Here is a 20,521-nt window from a genome sequence, read left to right as displayed (position 1 = left end):
GAACCACCACTGCTCCCCCCCAAAAATTACAGTATCTATTTTTAGTGCACTGGTTGTTATGCTGAAATATTACTTCTGCCGCTTAATGCATTCGTTTCCAATTATTTATTCGAAGATTTATGCAATATAGCATAGAAATAGTTTTAATTTGTCATTAAAAAAAATTAAAAATCAAATGTGGGCTTTTAACTGCTGTGTGGACCCAGGACAGTCTCCCGTGACCTTGATGAGTCACTGTCTGTCATACCATTGTCCGTTGTGAGCACGGGAATATGGTGCAGGGGTAGTTAGCTTTTCCTCAGCCTGCTGCGAGCCACTGCAGTGTGAGGTTATTGCAGGTGTTTGATTTCTAATCACTCAATGTTCGAGTTTTTGTTCGTGGCTATTTCAAAGTGAAATACTATGTCATTTTGCTTTTAATTTTAATACTGCTGCCCCTTTGTGTTAATAATGGCATCTACAGGCAAAAGAAACCAGGCAATGACAATTCATTGCCTGGCATCTACAGGCAATGAGTTGTCAATAGAAGACAAGATAACAATTATTAATAGAATGGAAATGGGCAAAACTGGTGTATCTCTTGCTAATATTTTTAATGTTGGAAAAGCAACCATATTTGACATAAAAAGCAGAAAAAATGAAATTTTGAAGTTTGCTTCTAAGTTAGACAATGATGATGACTCTAAAAAAGGATTCTCAGGTTTTCTGAGTGTAGGCAAGATGATGCCGAGGTTAAACAACGATGCTGAAGATCCTGGTTATCATATTTTAACCAAAGAAGAAATTGTTGCATTAGTCCAGGATGAAGAATTTACTTATTTTAACCAAGGTGATTCTGATGATGAAGAAGAGGAGGAAGTGTGTGTGGGGGGGGCCCCACTCACATGGAGGCCTTCACTAATGTTGGAAACTGCATTGTGTGAGCAACAGTCTGAATGCAGTTCTATGGGGAGATACTGCTATTACAGAGGATAAGAGACCTCACCACAAAAAAAGACAATCTCGCATGGTTCAAAGAAAAATTCAAGATTACATATTTTAAAAAATAAACCTTCCCAAGATTCATTATACCTTATTTGTGTGGAATTATTTGTTTATTTCTGTTTATGTAAAAAAAGTGTGATTTATAGTTGAAACCAAGTAAAACTATTAGGAAAATTCAAAATAAATATAATATACATTGTTTCTTCAAAATGTTTTGGTTATTATTTACAAACCGTTTTCTAAATCAATTATTTTTTATAATATTCATATTTCAAAATACGGTAGTAATAACCTTGCACAAGGCATAATTTCTTATGGGTTTAGGTAATTAACTATATAATATTGGTGTAGATACACCATAGTTTACCCATAAATTTGAATTACAAATGTAGTGTAAAAGGTATTGTTTTAATAGTATCTCATATTGTGGGTGCTTCACAACGAGATAGTTGGTATTGCACTACTTCAAATAAATACTGCTTCGAAATGATCGTCTGGGTGGTGGTGGTGGTATCCACTGAAAATAAATAACAGTAGTCTTCTCTTCTCTACTCGAGAAGCGTTATTTATTTGAAGTAGTGCAATACCAGCTATCTCATTGTGAAGGCACCCACAATATGAGATACTATTAAAACGATGCCTTTTACACTACATTCATAGTTCAAATTTATGGGTAAACTATGGTGTGTCTACACCAATATTATATAGTTAATAACCTTGCATACAATAATTTAATTTGAGGCCTAATTACACTGTTTCATATAAACTGGGTATTCTCGTGTATGTTTGATTATCTGAACTATTTGATTAACCGAACCAACCCTGGTCCCAATTAATTCGGATAATCAATGTTCTACTGTATCATTAAATTCTATATTTACTGATTCAGAAGAACAGTTATTAGAAAGATCACACTAGATACATATGAAATTATGTTAAGAAAAAAAAAAACAAAACAAAACACAATTCCCTAAATGTTTAGTTCAATCATTGCTACATCAAAAGATAAAAGCAAAATTTTAACACAGACAATGAGACCATTATCCAGTATGTTTGAAAGTTGTGGATCACCTGTATCTTAAGAAGCTATATAGTTAAACAAAAGTTCTGTGGTTGAAAGGGGGTGCCTGTAGCTTAGAAAGCTATATAGTTGAATTTGCATGGATGTAATGAGGCACAACTATAGTCAGCAAATAAAATTCCTATAATTTGTCAGAAATTATAGGAAAGTAGCAAAGATTAAAGGATTAATATATGTGCAACCAGGATAACTGGAAAAATTTTATTCACCAGACATTATAACTGTTACTGGTAAACTAATGAAGTCTTATTATTAGTATTAGTGATGCAAGAAAACAAGCTTATATAGCATCAGCAAAAAAAAAACATTTCTCATCCCCTCTAACAGTTTATCTAGTTCTTATTTGAATTTATTCAAACTAGCTACCTCAAAAACACCAGATGGGAGTTTGTTCTGACAATCAACCACCCTCTGGCTGAAAGAAAATTTCTATACAGTAAACCCTTGATTTAACGGACTAATAGGGGAGAAGGGGTGTCTGTTACTGCCGAAAGTCTGTTAAATCGAATGTAACCTGGGAAGGCATTTTTTATTGTTCTTAATGTAAAAAAAAAAAGCTTTAATACAAAATACAGTACTGTACAATATAAAATTATTAAATTATAATAAAGAATATGTAATATTCTGTTGAAAATATAAAATGTTCCAATTTGGCCTTTGATTTATGGATATCAGAAACAGTTTGTTTTTTTTTTTCACTGTAAATTTCATAAACATGCTACTGAGATTCCTTTCTTCTAATTTGTGCCACATTTGTCCCGCTTTCTTTTAACTCCTCTATCACTTGATGGCATTTTAAATTGTAAGGATTGCAAATTATTTAATAAATAAAGTCACAATCCAGAAATCATAGAAACACTTTGTATACAACCTGACTGCACGAGAGCTTGAGGCAGATTGAGACTGAAACAAAGCGAGTTGGTAGATCTGCAGTTTAGTGTCTCGAGTTGCATTCAGCTCACACGTCACCACCTGTTCATATCCGTTATCTGTAATCTGGGAAAACAGCTATTTGAACATGTTTTCAGAAAGAATAAAAAACAATTTCCTGAATTTGATTATAAAAATAAGTAATTATCAAAACAATAATGGAAATAGGTAATTATTATTAATTTTTAATTAATAATAACACAAGTTTTGTATAACCTAAAAAATAACATGGTTGAGATTAATATGTACATTACTGTATTATTATTTGTCTGGTCCGTTAAATCCAAAATCCGTTATACTGGGATCCATTAAATCAACGGTTTACTGTACTTACAACTGGCAACCTTCCTTAGTTTGAATTTATGCCTCTCATGTGTGTAGTCTGAGCAAGAGGAAAGATTACATAAGCACTGAGCTTATTCAATCCATTCAAGGCCTTAAACACTTCAAACAGATCCCCCTGCAAGAGCCTAGTCTCTAGACCAGTGGTTTGCGACCTTTTTTTTTAATAATGGCACCCCTAAGTAATTTATTTTGTGGCATCCCTACTGAATTCTCTGCCTGGTCGATCCGATTCTCTCTCTGTATATATATATGTATATGTATATATTATATGTATATATATATATATATATATATATATATCTAATATTAAAAAAATATGTTATATGATAGTTATTACAATAATATAACTATAAACAAAATTACAATTCATAATACAAATTATATACATATAATTTTATTCTTTATATGGAGGTATTAAATAAACATTAATTATAGATTGCCACAAAATTAAAAAGATACCATACACCCTTTTATAATGAAATAAATATATAAATTTAAAAAAAAATAAGTTTAAGTAACTTAAACCCAAATTACATGGCACCCCTGGAATGCTGTTTCGGCACCTCGGTTGAAAACCACTGCTCTAGATATTGTGAAATGCAAAATTGAAGCTTTTCCTGGTAAAAAGAACTCTTTTGTTCCCCTCACCACTCTTGTTGCTTGTCTCTGCACCTGTTCCAATGGATCCATATTCTTCTTAAAATGAGGCTTCCAGAACTGTATGTGGTATTCAAGATGTAGCTTACTTACACAAAGAGATAATCACCTCCTCATCCCTGCTGACAAAGTTCTTGAATATCATTGAAAAAACCACACAAGCTATCCTGGCAACCTGTCTGCACTGCTCAGAGCACTTCATATCTGACTGCACAATTACTCCCAAGTCTTTTTCATTCTCTACTGCCCAGAGTGTGGTACCACACAGCTGGTACATTAATCTGAGATTATTGCTCCTCATATGAAGTACCTTAGAGGGGAACAGGTATCCTGTGTGTTATCAGACACTCAGCCTAAAACACTGATGGATCCAATATCTCTCTATTACAGAAGATTTAGGAGAAGTCCGGTTGGCCTGCCTCCCTAAAATCCACTCGTGCACACCTTCTCGATGGTAAGCCCTGTTACGTCACTTAGGTGGCAACGAACGTGTAGAGTGGTTCTCTTCAAGACGCCTGGTCAGCGTGAAGAGGAAAAGACCAAACCCTCCAGCAATGAGAGCACAACAATACAAATGGCCCTCAGTCCCCAGCAGCTTTCACTCTCCCTCTTACGGCAGCGAGAGGATCAGAGTGGAAGCAGAGGGTGCTAAGAATCTCTGGGTACGACCAGGCTGCCATGCACGGAAATTGAACTTGGCCTGTTATAACGTACGATCACTCGTCGGTGAAGACAGGATATTAGAGCTGGAAAAGGAATTAGAAAATGTGAATTGGAATATCATCGGTTTGGCTGAAACAAGAAGAAGAAATGAATCACTTATAAGTTTATCAAGTGGAAATCTGCTGTACACCAATGGAAACAGTGAAAGGAGTGAAGGTGGAGTTGGGTTTCTGGTCCATAAAGATATAAAAAACAACATTTTGGAATTCAAAAGTGCATCACCAAGGGTGTCAAGACTAATATTCAAGGTTTCTAAGAGGTATAAGCTAAAGATTATAATGATTTATGCACCAACATCAAGCCATGATGATGAAGAGGTTGAAGAAATGTACACTGAAATTGAGAGTCTTCTAGATGAGCAGAAAACCCACTACACTATTATTATGGGGGACTTCAATGCTAAGGTTGGAAAAAGGCAAAACAGCGCAGAAAGAGTAACTATAGGAAATTTTGGAATTGGTGAAAGAAATAAAAGAGGTGAAAGACTTGTGGAATTTGCAGAATCTCAAGGACTGGCAGTAATGAACACTTTTTTCAAGAAAAGGGCGAACAGAAAGTGGACATGGAAGAGTCCAAATGGATTAACAACTAATGAAATCGACTTCATCCTCACTAACAGAAGATATATTGTCAATGATGTTACCGTCCTGAATAAGGTAAATGTTGGAAGTGATCACAGAATGGTAAGATGTACACTTGATATAGATGTAGGAAAGGAAAGGAAAAAACTGACTCGAGTAAATAATACAAAGGTCTTTGAAATAACAGAGGAGGAGAAAAAGCAGTATGTACTGGAACTTAAGAACAAGTTTGAGCTTCTGCAGACTGCTCAGGACCAAGATATCGACGAGGAATATTACAACTTTCTGAAAGTGATAAAGCCCAAGAAACCTATAGGGAAACAGAAATCCAAAGAAGAAAAAATTGGTCAAGAAACACTTGTCATGATGAACCAAAGACGACAAATGAAGAGCAAGAAAAACACTGACAGGGAGAAAATTGAGTATACTGAGTTATGCAAAGCCATTAGAAAGAGACTCAGAGAGGACATAAGAAGATTTAACACAAGAAAAGTAGAACAAGCATTAAGGGAAAACAAAGGATTTAAATCAGCAGCCATGAGCAGTAATACAGAAAGACAAATGATACTGAAACTGAAGAATAGCGATGGTGTACTTATAAACAGCAGAGAAGGCATAATTCAAATAGCAGAAGACTACTATAGAGAATTATACAAGGAGCAAGGGAATGATACCAGCAGTGGGGAAGATGGATTGCAAAGTAGCAACACATACGACATACCCGATATTCTTCCTGATGAGGTAGAACATGCATTGAAGAAAATGAAGAATCGGAAAGCCCTGGGGGAAGATGAAGTTACTGTAGAGTTGTTAAAATTGGGAGGAAGAGACAACACAAAAACTGGCAAGGCTCTTCACAAAGTGCATTAGAAAAGGTGTGATGCCTAAGCAGTGGAATAATGCAATCATAGTTTTGCTGCATAAGAAAGGAGATAAATCAGAAATTGGAAATTATAGACCAATTACCTTGTTATCCCATATCTACAAGTTGTTCACAAGGGTCATTACTAACAGATTAGAAAGCATACTTGATGAGAATCAACCAAAAGAGCAAGCTGGCTTTAGGACAGGATTCTCAACTATGGATCACCTTCACGTAATATCACAGCTAATGGAGAAAGCGAATGAATATAAAACACCATTATGCCTGGCATTTGTGGATTATGAAAAGGCATTTGACTCCATACAGCATAAGGCAATGTTTCGGGCACTGGAAAAACAAGGCATAGATACTCCATATATTATGATTTTGAAGAAAATATATGAGAGTGCTACATCCTTTATTAGACAAGACAAAGACAGTAGCAAATTTAAAATCGAGAAAGGAGTTCGACAAGGAGACACAATATCTCCGAAGCTGTTTACTGCTGCCCTTGAGGAAGCTTTCAGAAGATTAGACTGGTCGCAGAAAGGAGTCAATGTGAACGGAGAGTACCTAAACCATTTACGATTTGCAGATGACATTGTGGTCATAAGCCACGATCCCAAAGAATTAGAGGAAAATCTTAATCAGTTATGCACAGTTAGCAAGGATTTTGGACTAAAGATGAATATGGCTAAAACAAAAGTAATGATGAACAAGTATGCCACGGAAAGGGAAATAATGATTGAAGGAGCAGTAATTGAAAAGGTGGAGTCATATACTTATCTGGGACAAGTTATTAGCTGTAATAATGATAAATGGCTGGAAGTCAAGAGAAGAATAAATTTTGGATGGATAGCATTCAGGAAATATAGTCACATACTGAAGAGCAATATCCCAGTTTGTCTGAAACGTAAAATAATGAATCAATGTATACTCCCCACCATGACTTATGGAAGTGAAACTTGGGCACTCACCAAAAGAATGGAAGAGAAGCTAAGAACTACACAGCAAAGAACTACACAGTCATGTCATGTCATACAATTTTTTCTAAAGGGTTTGATTCTTCCAAAATATGAACAAGGTTAAATTCTTATTAATTTTTGCTTGTTATGGAAATTTTTCAGCACCATTCCAACAAACACTGAACTTGTAATGACATATCTAAGATGCAGTGTTCTAATTTTGTCAACAGATGCACTTCTCTACACCAAACAAACAAAAGTCAAAATGGCAGGCTTCACAACTAGAATTCAGACATTTAAGGAAGTGGTGAAGCAACTAAGATAATGATATGTCAGCATATATTCTGTAAAGTGCATATATTCAATGCTGATTCACATGTACGAAAGAGGAAAAATCTGAATTTCTAGAAAAAAATATCAAATCTCTAACTGAGATCAGCTAACTACAGCCAGATCCAAGTAAGAAAAAAAAAAAAGAAAAAAAAAAAAAAAAAAAAAAGAGTCATTATGGAGAATTGTCCCTGTTGTCATCTTATGGAATATGTCCAGACAGCCTCAAATGGTTGACAAATGGTGAAGGCATCATAACATTATAAAAGTGAGCAGATGGATATAAATAAGTAGCTATTTTTTCAGATAATATTTGTAGATAGTAGTTATTTCAGATAGTATTTGTTTTACATTTGAGTTTTTGAGGATGTTAAAAAGTTACTAATTTAGAAAAAAAGTCAATGAATCATATGCAATAAACAGTAAAAGAAACATCCATGACTATTTTATTAGTCCTTGTATTAAATAGTGTCAACTTAAAACATTTCTTAATAATTTATAAAAACAATATATCAAAATGCATTAGTTTTAATTTAACACTCACGGAACTACAAAACACTTCCCTAATTCTGACAGGGGAAGGAGGGATTCATAGACATCTGGACAGATGTGATGATTCTCTGTTTTTTTCTTTAAAACTGCTAAGCGATATACATAAAACCTCCACAGAGCAGAAAATTGAGCATGGAAATTATCTGGAACTATTAAAATTCTTCTAATGCTGAAAAAAAAATAAATGAAAATTGCAAAGAGATTACATAGATATATATATCAAGAGTACTGTGAAACTAACAAATAAGAATAATAATGAAATATTGCTTCTAATGACTACAAACAGTTTATTAAATACGCAATGATACAAAATTAGAAATTAAAATATGTACAAGAATTTAAAATCACTGACTATGCACAATAAAATAAAAAAAGATTATATACCATATACAAATCAATTATAAAATAAAACAACTAAATAAAAGCACTAAAACATACATGTACTATATATAAGGCAAGAAGTTTTCGAGGCGGCAGTCTCTTGCTCAGCTTGATAAAGATCAATGACAGTGAACTAAATATATGTATATTACAAATGAAAATCCCATGTGTGCACAATCAATGCCTGCATACTGAATGTAGCAGAAGAAGGAGAAAAAAGGGTGGGGGAGAAGAGGAGGGAAGAACTAGTAAGAAAAATACAAGAGGCTACTATCAGACCCTGTGTTGTTATTGGTGGATAGCAGCCGTATTGTTAACTTGTCACCTCCCAACGTAATGTAAAATGGTGGCCTCCATAATAGAGCAAATGCAGGTCCCAGCACTATGATTAATGGGGGGGATTTGCCATTGCTATAGGGAAGGCATGTATCCATGGGAGATGACACATATCACAAGCATAATCCAAAATTTCAACATTAGACTGGGTTCGTAATTAAAGTGCTGCTCACTCTAATAATGCTCAGCAATGGCTGAAGTGACAAAATTAGCTTGTCTTATAGTCCTCTCATGCTGAAAAAAGGGTGGGGGAGAAGAGGAGGGAAGAACTAGTAAGAAAAATAGAAGAGGCTACTATCAGACCCTGTGTTGTTATTGGTGGATAGCAGCCGTATTGTTAACTTGTCACCTCCCAACGTAATGTAAAATGGTGGCCTCCATAATAGAGAAAATGCAGGTCCCAGCACTATGATTAATGGGGGGGGGGGGATTTGCCATTGCTATATGGAAGGCATGTATCCATGGGAGATGACACATATCACAAGCATAATCCAAAATTTCAACATTAGACTGGGGTTCATAATTAAAGTGCTGCTCACTCTAATAATGCTCAGCAATGGCTGAAGTGACAAAATTAGCTTGTCGTATAGTACTCTCATGTTCAGAAATTCAATCAACTAACCCACATTTAGATTCTCCAACATAACAGCCCTTGTAATCTGGACAAGTAATATGATAAATCACTCCCACATGATGTAGCATGGGTAACAGACAATTTCACACTAGGTAACACTGACTGTAACTTCCTGCAGGGAGCCATACGCGACCAATATAGCATTGTGGCACCCTGGTAAGACACGCAGATAAACCTGCGTAGGGAATGTATATACCTTAGAAATTGCCGAATCGACCTGATCTCTACGAGGACCATTACCTTGTAACTGAAACTTGCCCAGAACATGAATTGGAACTTGGTTGGGAATGAGACTAAAAGTGCCAAATCATAGAATTAGAGTTCCTGCAAACATAAATATTTTGAAAATTAACGTATTCTTAATTAATTAATATATTAAATTGTGTTTTACAAAGATATTAAACAGATTTAGTAGCATTCGTTAGCTCAGTTTTAAATTTAACTAGTGATTTTTGTAAGTTAGGACTCACTGCTCGTACCGCTATTGTATCGGCATTTTGGCATGAATATCACAGAATGTAACCAGTAGTGCAGAAGAATAGTAGGGTTTTAATTGTGATAAATAAGTAGTGTGAAGGTTTTAATCACTTGTTGAGCATATATCTTTTGTATTTAGCTAAGGATATAACTAATTTAACACTGTGATCATTACAGCATAGCATAACTTGATGCATATATCTCGAACTTGATAGCATAAGGTATAACATACGAACTTGATAGCATAAGGTATAACATACGAACTAGATAGCACAAGAACTACGTATCACTGCATTAGCTTAGTACTGTATAGTACTGTCAATTGAATTGATTAACCTTATTAATTTTCATAATTCAAATCAATTAATTAAACAGCATTTAAATGGAAATCATGCCCCAGACTAGAGCAGCAAAGAAAAGCACAAAGTAGTGGGAGTGCTGTGGCTTGGGGAAGAAACAAAGGGGATGATTTTACAATGCAGCATAGCCTAAAAAAATGTGCAACTTGTGAAATCTTTGAGATCTTTTCTGGAACAGGATATGATCTAGCCAAGGAGGATGTTTTTGTGTATGCTTGGTGCAGAGTGTCACGAAATTAGGTGGCAACTCAGCATTCTGATGGGCAGCTATGAGAGTTTGAAGAGTAGGGTATATGCCCTCAAAAGTATTAAAATGTGGGACCCATCAAGTTCTCAGCTGCCCAACTCTTGTGCATCAGGCAGGCAACAAAGTGACAATCTTCAGGCAGAATACGTTGGTCCCACAGGAACTAGTTATTGTCAGTGACTCTATTGTCAGGGAGATGAGAAACATAATATGCAAAAAAAAGGATGGGTGGAACAGGACCAGGGTATGTCTGCCAGGGGCAAAGGTTGATGACACTAGAGTAAATATCACCTTTTAGGGGCACAAAGGGTGATATTGTTGTACACGTTGGCACTAATGACATTAAGAGTAGGAGATCAGCAGACTTACTTAACAAGTACAGGTCAAAGTTGAAAAAACAGTCATTAGGGTTAAATTAGAAAGTGTCTGCAATTCTGTCCAGACATGATAGAAGGGAGTATATGATGAGGGCTCTGTCAATTTGCAGGATGGCACAAATTCAGTCCTGGAGAGATTGTGCAAGGCTCATGGGTAGAATATTTCTCAGTGTGGTCTGTGTTTGTTAACAGGAGACACTGCTTCTACAGGGATGGGATACACTTCAATAGAAAGAATGCAAGAATATTTGCTGATGCTATTGGGGTAGTGTTAGGTGGGTCAGAAATCTCATAACTTGGGGAGATTCATAGACTAATAGATTAACAATGGCTCCAGGCAGATCTGAAAGTGATTCTTGCACTGCTTCTATTGGAATGAGCAGTAGCCCAGAAAGCAAGGTGCTGGAGATTAAGGACTGCTGGGAGTCATTGCAGAACAAGTAAATACAGGGGCTGTTAGGGTAACTAAGAGTAAGAAAACATGCATGTATACCAATGCTAGGAGTTTAGTAAATAAATTTGATGAATTTGAGGTGCTGGTAAAGACATCAAATGTGGATACCGTTGGGATATCAGAGACGTAGTGTCACACAGATATAAGGAATGCAGAATTGGAATTTGGATAATACGTGTATAGAAAGGATAGGAAGGGAGAAGGGGTTGTGCGGTTAGTTAAGAAACACATAAATTCTAAGGAAGTGCATCCAGTTGATATGGGTGGATAGTGTAATATTGAGAGTAGGATGTGTTATAGGCCTAATGACTCAGATGAGTACAAGGAGCAACTGTACAGAGAAATATAGTGGGCCAGTAAATCAGAAGGCACACTGTAGCCACAGCCATTTGTGCGCCATTAACACACACACACACACACACACACACACACACACACACACACACACACACACACACACACACACACACACACACACACACACTAAATCAGATTGTCTTATAATGGGGATTATAATTCTCAGATATTGACTGGACCTTGTGCATTAAAAATCTGCCGATAAAGTAACCACTAGGTAGCAGTGTTCACAGTGTGCTGATGTGGGATTTACTAAAAGATGTAACTATCATTAGGGGTAAAGAGAAGGGATTTTACTTTCATAAAGGTGACTACAGTGGTCTCAGACAGTTTTTAAATTGTATACAATGGGACCAACTGATGATGTTACCAACAGCAAATTCTAAATGGGAAGCATTCAAGGAAATAACCTTGGAAGCTAATAGGCTTTTGTCCCAACTAGGAAATACTGTTCAAGTGTGTGTGTGTGTGTGTGTGTGTGTGTGTGTGTGTGTGTGTGTGTGTGTTATGGGGGTTTAACAGTGCATAAACTGCTGTGGCTGTAATGTGCCTATTCACAGGAAAATGCTAAAAACAAAATTTAGCATAACCACTTGATTTTGTAGAGATATTTTAGAATTTATCATGTAGACCAGGGCTTCTTAAACTTTTTTCATTCACGACCCCATTTATGATTGCGAGTTTCTTGGCGACCCCATATAAATATAAAAGAAAGATAAATTAATATTTTTTGATGATTTATTTATTAGGTAACAATATACATATACATATGAAAATATATAGTTTTAGAATTCGTTTTGAAACATACAAAAATCTAAAATTAAAAATTGCACAAAAAATTGTAAAATTGTATTTATTATAGTTACAAAAATTATATGCCCTATTTTTCATCAAAATTGCATTTTTTGCAATAACATAAATAAAAGGGGATTCTGACCGTCTTAGTTCGCTCGAATATATTCGAACGCAGTCGTTGAGTGGTAAGTATTAAATTTAAATTAAAGTAAAAAATTTAATGAGATGGATGTGCCTGTTTTTTATTGCATAACAAATTAAATCTTGGTGGAATGTTTGACACTGCTGGACGTAAGACCTCTTCAACATTTTTTAGCGCTGAACGATACTGGGATTTAATATGTGTTAAAGCTGAGAAAGTAACTTCACATAAATATGTGGTGTTGAATGGCAGAAGTACATTTAACGCCATATCAGCGATTGTGGGAAATTCAGTTCTAGTTCCGATCCAGAATTCAGTCAAGGACTTTTTTTGAAATTGTAGTTTTAAGTTTGAGTCACTCGAAAGCTCAGCAAATTCCTCTTGAGCTTTAAGTGGCAGGTGATCAATCTCACTTAAGCCAATCCAAAACGGCTTTTGAATCCAAACTATTTTTTGGAAATCAATATTTAATATAAAATATGTACGGAACTGTGTTTCTAGCGCTTTTAAGTGATCTACAATAATTTTTGCAATAAAAGTTTTACAATGAATTTTCTCGATTATAAAATTGTCGACACTGGAAAACATTTCGAACGAATTTTTTCCTACCCTACTTTTCCAAATGTTGATCTTTTTGATAAAACTTTCAATTTTATCATTCGAAGTAAATATATCGCAATTTTTTCCTTGGAGAGACAAGTTGAGATCGTTTAATTTCGCAAAAATATCTGACAAATAACACAGCTTGGATAGCCATAAGTCATTTTGAAAAAAAGCAGCAAGTTCACATTTTTGTTCGGTTAAAAATATTTCGATCTCGTCCTTTAATAGAAATAATCTTCTTAAACTTTGACCTCTTGACAACCATCTTACTTCTGCATGTAATAATAAAGTTGTGTAGTTGGAATCCGTATCCTTACAGAGATTTGAAAATAAGCGGCTGTTAAGGGCATTAATAAAATTAATAATCTTATAAATTAATAAAATTTATAATCTTAACAGCATCCTGAAGCACATCGTTCAATTCTGGTGCTAATTTTTTTGCTGCAAGGGCCTCTCGGTGAATAAGGCAGTGAGTAAAAGTTATATGATCATAATGAGCAGCTTGAAAAAATGATTTAAAACCAAAATTTTTGCCGGTCATCGCTCTTGCATCATCTGTGCATATTCCACAGCAATTTTTCCATTCTAAACCTTCAGTTTTTAAAAATTCGTCAACTTTACAATATATGTCTTTCCCTGTAGTATGGTCTTCCATAGGACGACAAAATAACAATTCTTCCTCCACGCTTTCTTTATAAACGTACCTGACATATACTAACAACTGAGCCAATTTAGTAATATCAGTTGTTTCGTCCAACTGAATTGAAAATTTTGGGCTTTCTTTAATTCTTGTAATAAGTTGCACTAATTGGTCCTTGTTAATATCAGAAATTCTATTCGAGACAGTGTCGTTCGACAAAGCAATTTTTCGAATATCATCGCCATATTTACTTCCATGTAGTATTTCTACTATTTTAATAGCAGCAGGTTGTTGTTGTTATTTGGATTTTTAGGAGCATTAGCAACTAAGGCCATATTGCTCCGGGATATGCGGTGGTCATTCCCTGACCTGTCCGCATCCTCCGTATTTGGTGGTGACGGGCTCGAACCCCGGTCTAATCAAGAAGCGTGTGCTACGCACTGCTGCTCCTTCCCACCTGGCTACGGAGGCGCCTTAGCAGCAGGTAATACAAGATCTTCTCCAATGGTGAACGGCTTTTTATTTTTAGCAATACAGTATGAAACTTCATATGACGCTAGTAAACATTTTTCACTAACGGTTATAAATTTTTCAAAGGATTTTTTTTCTTTATTTAAAGATTTATACAGTCTTTCAAAATATTCTTTTGGTTTATTGACATACGAAACATGCTTTGATTCAAGATGTCTTTTTAATTTTGATGGTTTCACACTCTCCGGAGCCAATAATTCATTGCAGATCAAACAAAGAGGTTGTTCATTACCCTTACAATTTTGAAATGTAAAGCCAAATTGAAGAAAAGACATCATATGTTCTTTTTCGCACATAAGATGCCTGTTTTTCAATATTTTGTCCTGCCTGAGAAGAGTTTGTAGCATTATTATCTGCGTCATTGCTATTCTTATTTAAGTTCAGCCATTTATCCATGGCCAAAAATTATTTTGATCCTAAAATACAATAAATATATAAAAATAACATATTGCATATAATAATTGATTTATTAATTACCGAATAAATAAAAAAAAAACTAAAATCTCGTTACGGCGGAACACTGACAATTGACTACACTAGAAGAGCGTCAATACTACACTAGTTCACATTACAGTCGGTATTATTGAATCATAGTCTCGCTGCACGTGTGCGCACGCATTCCTCTCTTTGTTTGTGTGCAGGTGTGTGAGTGTGACTCTGCACAAATACACATCTAGATGTTATAAAATCGTGTATTTAAATATTTGACATTAAAATCTCTCGCGACCCCAGAATTTTGCTACGCGACCCCAAATGGGGTCGCGACCCATAGTTTAAGAAGGCCTGAGGTAGACCAATTATTTTCAGATAAGAGAAAAATTCGTTGATGTTTGCATCATCTCCAATAATATATTGTAATGTTATTGGTTCTCGTAGAGTTCTCAGGGAAAACAGGATGAACGTTCTCTCCTGTTGATAGTGAAGGATCTTCGTCTGTGAGTAGATGGAGGTGAGTCAGATATGTATGTCCATTTTGTGCTCGTGCAAGTACCACTTCTCTTTGCACTGTTTTGGTGCTAGAGTGCAAAGCTTTGGATCATGTTTCAACTGGTAGAGTTTATTATTGGTTTGGGTTTGCCATAGCTATTTCCACTGCGTGAGACATGCTGTTTGTATGATATGACTGTAGTCAGAGGCTGGAACCGGAATGGAGGTTAAATCAAAAGTTGATTGATTTTTAGCAGCTTGATCAGCAAGTTCGTTCCCCTTTATCCCCGAATGTGCTGGGATCCAGCAAAAGGTCACTGATTGATGACATTCTTCAATTTATAATAGGAGTCTTCTGATTTGATTTAACACAGGGTGAACCTTGTAGGAAGAGTTTTGCATTGCTGTAATTGAGCTGAGAGAGTCTGTGTCTACTATGTATTTTAGAGATGGGTAGAGATTCAGATTGTCTAAAGCTAATTTTATTGCATGAAGTTCTGTAGAGAGCTGCTATACTCAGGTGTAAGGGAAGCCAAAATGATAGTAGAGGGAAATACTGCCGCTGCTCCAATGGCTGAATGTCATTTGGAGCCATCAGTATATATTGGCAAAAAATCAGTGTATTTCTGAATATGGCTTGCATGGAGTTGTTTCACATTGAATGTCAGTAGACAATTCTTTCCCCACTTGTGAAGATAAGTATTGAAAGTTAATTGAGGAGGGAGAGTCCAAGGTGGTTGGGAGTAATTCATTATTTGTTGCCTGTTGAAAATAGAAATATTCCAACTCTGCATTAATTCAATAAGGCATAAGCCTGCTGGTCTTATTTTAATTAGTTTATTTCTATAGAGATTTTGGTGTTGGATTAAAGAGGTATGGCTCAATAGGATGCTGACAGCAATATTGTATTTGCACTGCATACTTAAGTAGTGTTTTCCTGTGGAGGCAAAGAGGGAGGGCTAATGAGCTTTAATATATAAACTATGGGTAGGAGATGTCCTGAAAGCACCAAGGGCAATTCGCAATGCTATATAGGATCCAGCCAGTGTAGTGTACTCTTTTGGGCAGAATCATAGATTGGAGCACCATAATCCAAATGGGATCTGATTAATGCTCTATATAAGAGCAGCAAAGATGTACAGTCTACTCCCCAAGACAAGGCAGATAAAGCTTTTAGTATGTTCAGCTTTTTGAGGCAGGTAGTATGCACAAATTTAATCTGCTCAAAGAAACTTAACTTCTTGTCAAAGATTAATCCCAAGAATCTGACATTGTTAGTCACTGGAATGGTAGAGTTTGACATCTGAAGTTCAGGATCTGTATGTAATTTACATTGATTGCAAAAGTGAATTGCAACAGCTTCCTGCTGTGACAGACGATTGCCATTGCACACTGCCCACCTTTGGACTTTATTCAGGGATATTTGCAATTGCCATTTAATGGATCTCATGTTCTGAGAATGGCAAGAAATAGAGAGATCATCAGCATAAAGGTAGGTCTGAACAGTATTTGGAAGTTCTTTTGTGATGGAATCAATTCTAAGAGCAAAAAGGGTTGTACTCAGTGCAGACCCTTGTGGTACTCCTTCCTGTAAAAATGTCATAGAAAGCATGTTCTGGTATCAAACTTGGAACAAACTATTCTGGAGGAAGTTCCTGATGAATGTAGGCAGGTTGCCTCATAGACCAAGAGCATGGAGGTCACCGAAAATGCCACGACGCCAGGTAGTGTCAAATGACTTCTCTATGTCTATGGAAACCATAACAAGATGTTCATTTTTTACAAAGGCATTATGAATTGCAGACAGCTTTGATCATGAGATCTAAGGAGGACCTGTTCTGGCGAAAGCTATGCTGGTTATTACTCAGAAGGTGTTGCGTTTCGATGATTCTAACACTTACCGAGGCAACTGGAGAGGGAAATTGGTCTGTCACTGTACGGATTGGTCGGATCTTTTCCAGGTTTCAAAAAGGCCAGAACTGTAGCATGGTGCCAAGAGGTGGGGTTTTCAAGAAATATTCGGTTATAGAAGACCAGCAGTATTTTTAAATTTTTTTCTTCAAGATGTGGTAACATGATATAATATATTCTGTCTGGTCCAGTGGTACTGTTCATGTTGTTTTGATAGCATGTAGAATTTCAGAATATTGATGGATTGCTGTTTAATTATGGTCTTAATTTTATGGAAATCCAGAGACTAAGTTGATGCCACTGAAACTTGGGCAAAAGGTTGTGCTCAAAGCATTTGCAATGTCCTCAGGAGAAGAGAGTTCTTGCCCATTCCACGAAAGAATTGGGGATGGGATGGTTGGAAACTTAACAGAAATTTGCAGAATTTTATTCCATATTAACCTGGGATTAGGGTTTTTGTTTACGGTAGAGGTGAATTGAATCCAGGAATTTCTCTTGGCTTGTCTTAGTGTGAGATGTGTTTTTGCCCTTAGCTTCTTATAGTTAATAAGATTAACTGTGGTTGGGGATCTACAAAATAAATTCCATGCTTTATTTTTTGACTTCTTTGTTTTTCTGCATTCTTCATTCCACCAACAGTTATGATGCAGTCAAGAAGGGGGATTCAACAATGGAATTGAGCATTTAGCTGCAGATAATAGGTGTGACGTGATATAATCTGTGGCTTCATCTATCGGCTGTGGTCATATAAATTTCTCATCCTGGCTAACAGCTGACTGAAATTTGACCCAGTTGGCTTGGGAGAGAGAATTTCCATTCCCTACAGGGTTGGGCTAATGGTAGTTGGGTAGTGAGCAGCTCGCAAACAATTGGAAAATGGTCACTTCACATGGGATCATTCATAGCAGACCATTCCATGACTGGAAACAGAATCAGGGAGCATATTGATAGTTTGATTGCAGAAGTTTGTCCAGTTGGTAATTGTATGAGTGGATGCCACCAGTATTAAGAACAGTAAGATTTTGCTTATCCAGAAAGGTTTCAATTAGTCGGCCATGTCTATCTAATTTAGTTAATCCCCATAAGGGGTGGTGGCCATTGAAATCCTCCAAGAGAGACACACAAGGGAAGGTAACTGCATTAGCAGGTTTTCAAGATCTTGGTAAGAGACGGTATGACTTAGTGGGAGATATATTGATAATAGTGTTAACACAATCTGGGCAATTAAACGTACAGCAACAACTTCAATTTCAGTTTGCAAAACAATTTGTTTGGTCAGGATGTTTGTACTAACCAAGATGGCCACATCCCCAAGGGCAACATTTGAAGTATTACGATCTTGTTGATAAATGGAATAGTTCTTTATGTTGGTAGAAATTTGAGAAGTTAGGTAGGTTTCCTGTAAACAGAAACCAACTGGAGAGTAGCGGATAATTAGGATTTAAATATCATTAAGGTTGCTACGAAATCCTCTACAATTCCATTGTAGAATGTAAGGCATTACTGGTGTTTAGTAGATGAAGCTATATCTGACTGTTTCTTTAATGTGACTGGCTTATGGCATTCAGGCTTTAGTTTTCTTTTTTTGAGAAGAATGGCCGACCAGTGTCCATATCTTCTTCCACATTTCTAGGATTGGGTTTTCTTGTCTGGATGAGTCAATTGTATCCATAGAAGTTTCTCGGATATTCTTTTTTAAATTTGAGCTTCGATTATTTGATGTAGAAGCAATCATTGGAGGAGGAGAAGGAGATGTAGCTGGTACTGTAAGTGCAGTATTGCTTGCCTGGTTCAATCGTTTAGGGATATTTGACTGTTGCTGAGAAAGAACAGTCCAAGCCCAGTCAGAGATTGAAGTGTTTGAAGAGATTATAACATCAGTTTGGGTGGCCACTCTCCTCTGGAACATGAGCAAGTGCAATTTCCACCCTCATAACAAGTTAAATAACTCTGAGTTTTCTCTCAGAATCACCACAAAATTCATTTACAGAATCCCCTATTAGTCCATTGTCAGTTTCTTATTACACAGATTGAGGACAAATTGTGTAGTGACTGATTCATTCCTTCTAATAACACGAGAACCACTCATCTTGCAGACTAAAGCCTGAAATTTCGTTTATTTCTACGATAGATATCATATGCAGCAATAAATTCAATTGCAGGGAATGTTATATTGGGAATCTAATTTACTTAAGCCTTTTAAAGCCTTAAGTACCTCAAATCAAGTTCTTAGACAGATCTTTGGTTTCACAACTTTGTAATGCACATAAGTGAAACTTCTCTCGATAGCAGTACTTCTTTGTATAAATAACTAATCTCGTTGCTCTTCAGAGCACCTTTTCCAGCAGATCCGTAACCTTTTTGAAATGGAGGGTCCAACTTACATATAATGCTCAAGATGTATCCAAACCAAGGTAATATCTTAGGCAGCTTTATATAATGAAGCAAAATTACTGTACAATGCAGATACACTGATCCTGTTAGCAAAGTTCTTATACAATGCAGATAAGCCAATATTTGTTATTCTAGCAGTCAGTCCATACTGTTCAGAAAACTGTCAGTTTTCTGAACAGTATGGACTGACTGCTAGATAATGAAAAAATGTCCTAAGTCTTTTTTTCATTATCACCTTAACTTTGTTGCTTCCCAGGTAATAAGATATCTACGATTACCATTGCTAAAATGCAGAACCTTACATTCCCAAATATTATATACTTGAACTGGAAAGTTTAAAGACCAACTGAATAATCTATCTATACTTAAGACAAACCTAGCCTGAGCTTACAGTCATGGCAAGGCATATACATTATATGAAAAACATATCAGGACATTCTTCCGTGAATATTGTGTACTGTGCCATTATTCCCTCATGCATGCACATCCACTTAGACCTACAAATATAAATCTCACAGGTCTGCCTATACAGCAGACCCATGAGATTTATATTTATATCAGAAGCCAACATGGATCACTGATTGGAACTTACAGACTTTCAACATGCAATAGGGTTGGATGCCACATCAGTAACCTTTCTGTGTATGCACTGTGGCTTTTCTGAATCTCCCAAACTCCAATGTGGCAGATGTTATTCAAAGATGAAAGACTACACGTGATACTTCAAAAAAAAAGATCTGAATAGCCTCAAAAACTCAAGAAACATGTCACTGAACCATAAAGAGGATAGTATTTACATTGTACATGTGTGTTATCTGCGAAAAAAAAAAAAACATCACAGAGAAGGTCTAAGAAGCTACAGGAATCTGTTAGTATCCACATGGAGCTGCATAGCTATGAGTTTAATGGCAGGGCAGCTGTGCATAATCCCAATATCATGGCCACT

General features: G+C 36.1%; 1 protein-coding gene across 1 annotated transcript in view; it reads right to left on the bottom strand.

The window, feature by feature from the left end:
• The window catches only part of LOC150076006 (tRNA pseudouridine synthase-like 1), a 60,991-nt gene that overhangs the window by 7,893 nt on the left and 32,577 nt on the right, over positions 1-20,521 (bottom strand). The window contains exon 4 of the mRNA XM_090387232.1: positions 8,003-8,179. Within this exon, the coding sequence (XP_090243358.1) occupies positions 8,003-8,179 (177 nt within the window). The remainder of the gene's footprint in view (positions 1-8,002; positions 8,180-20,521) is intronic.

The sequence above is a fragment of the Mastigoproctus giganteus genome, chromosome 13 (assembly GCF_048544385.1).
Source record: "Mastigoproctus giganteus isolate SK-2022 chromosome 13, ASM4854438v1, whole genome shotgun sequence".
NCBI lineage: Eukaryota > Metazoa > Arthropoda > Arachnida > Uropygi > Thelyphonidae > Mastigoproctus > Mastigoproctus giganteus.
Note: the sequence above shows the minus strand (reverse complement) of the source record. Positions and strands in the feature narration are given on the sequence as shown.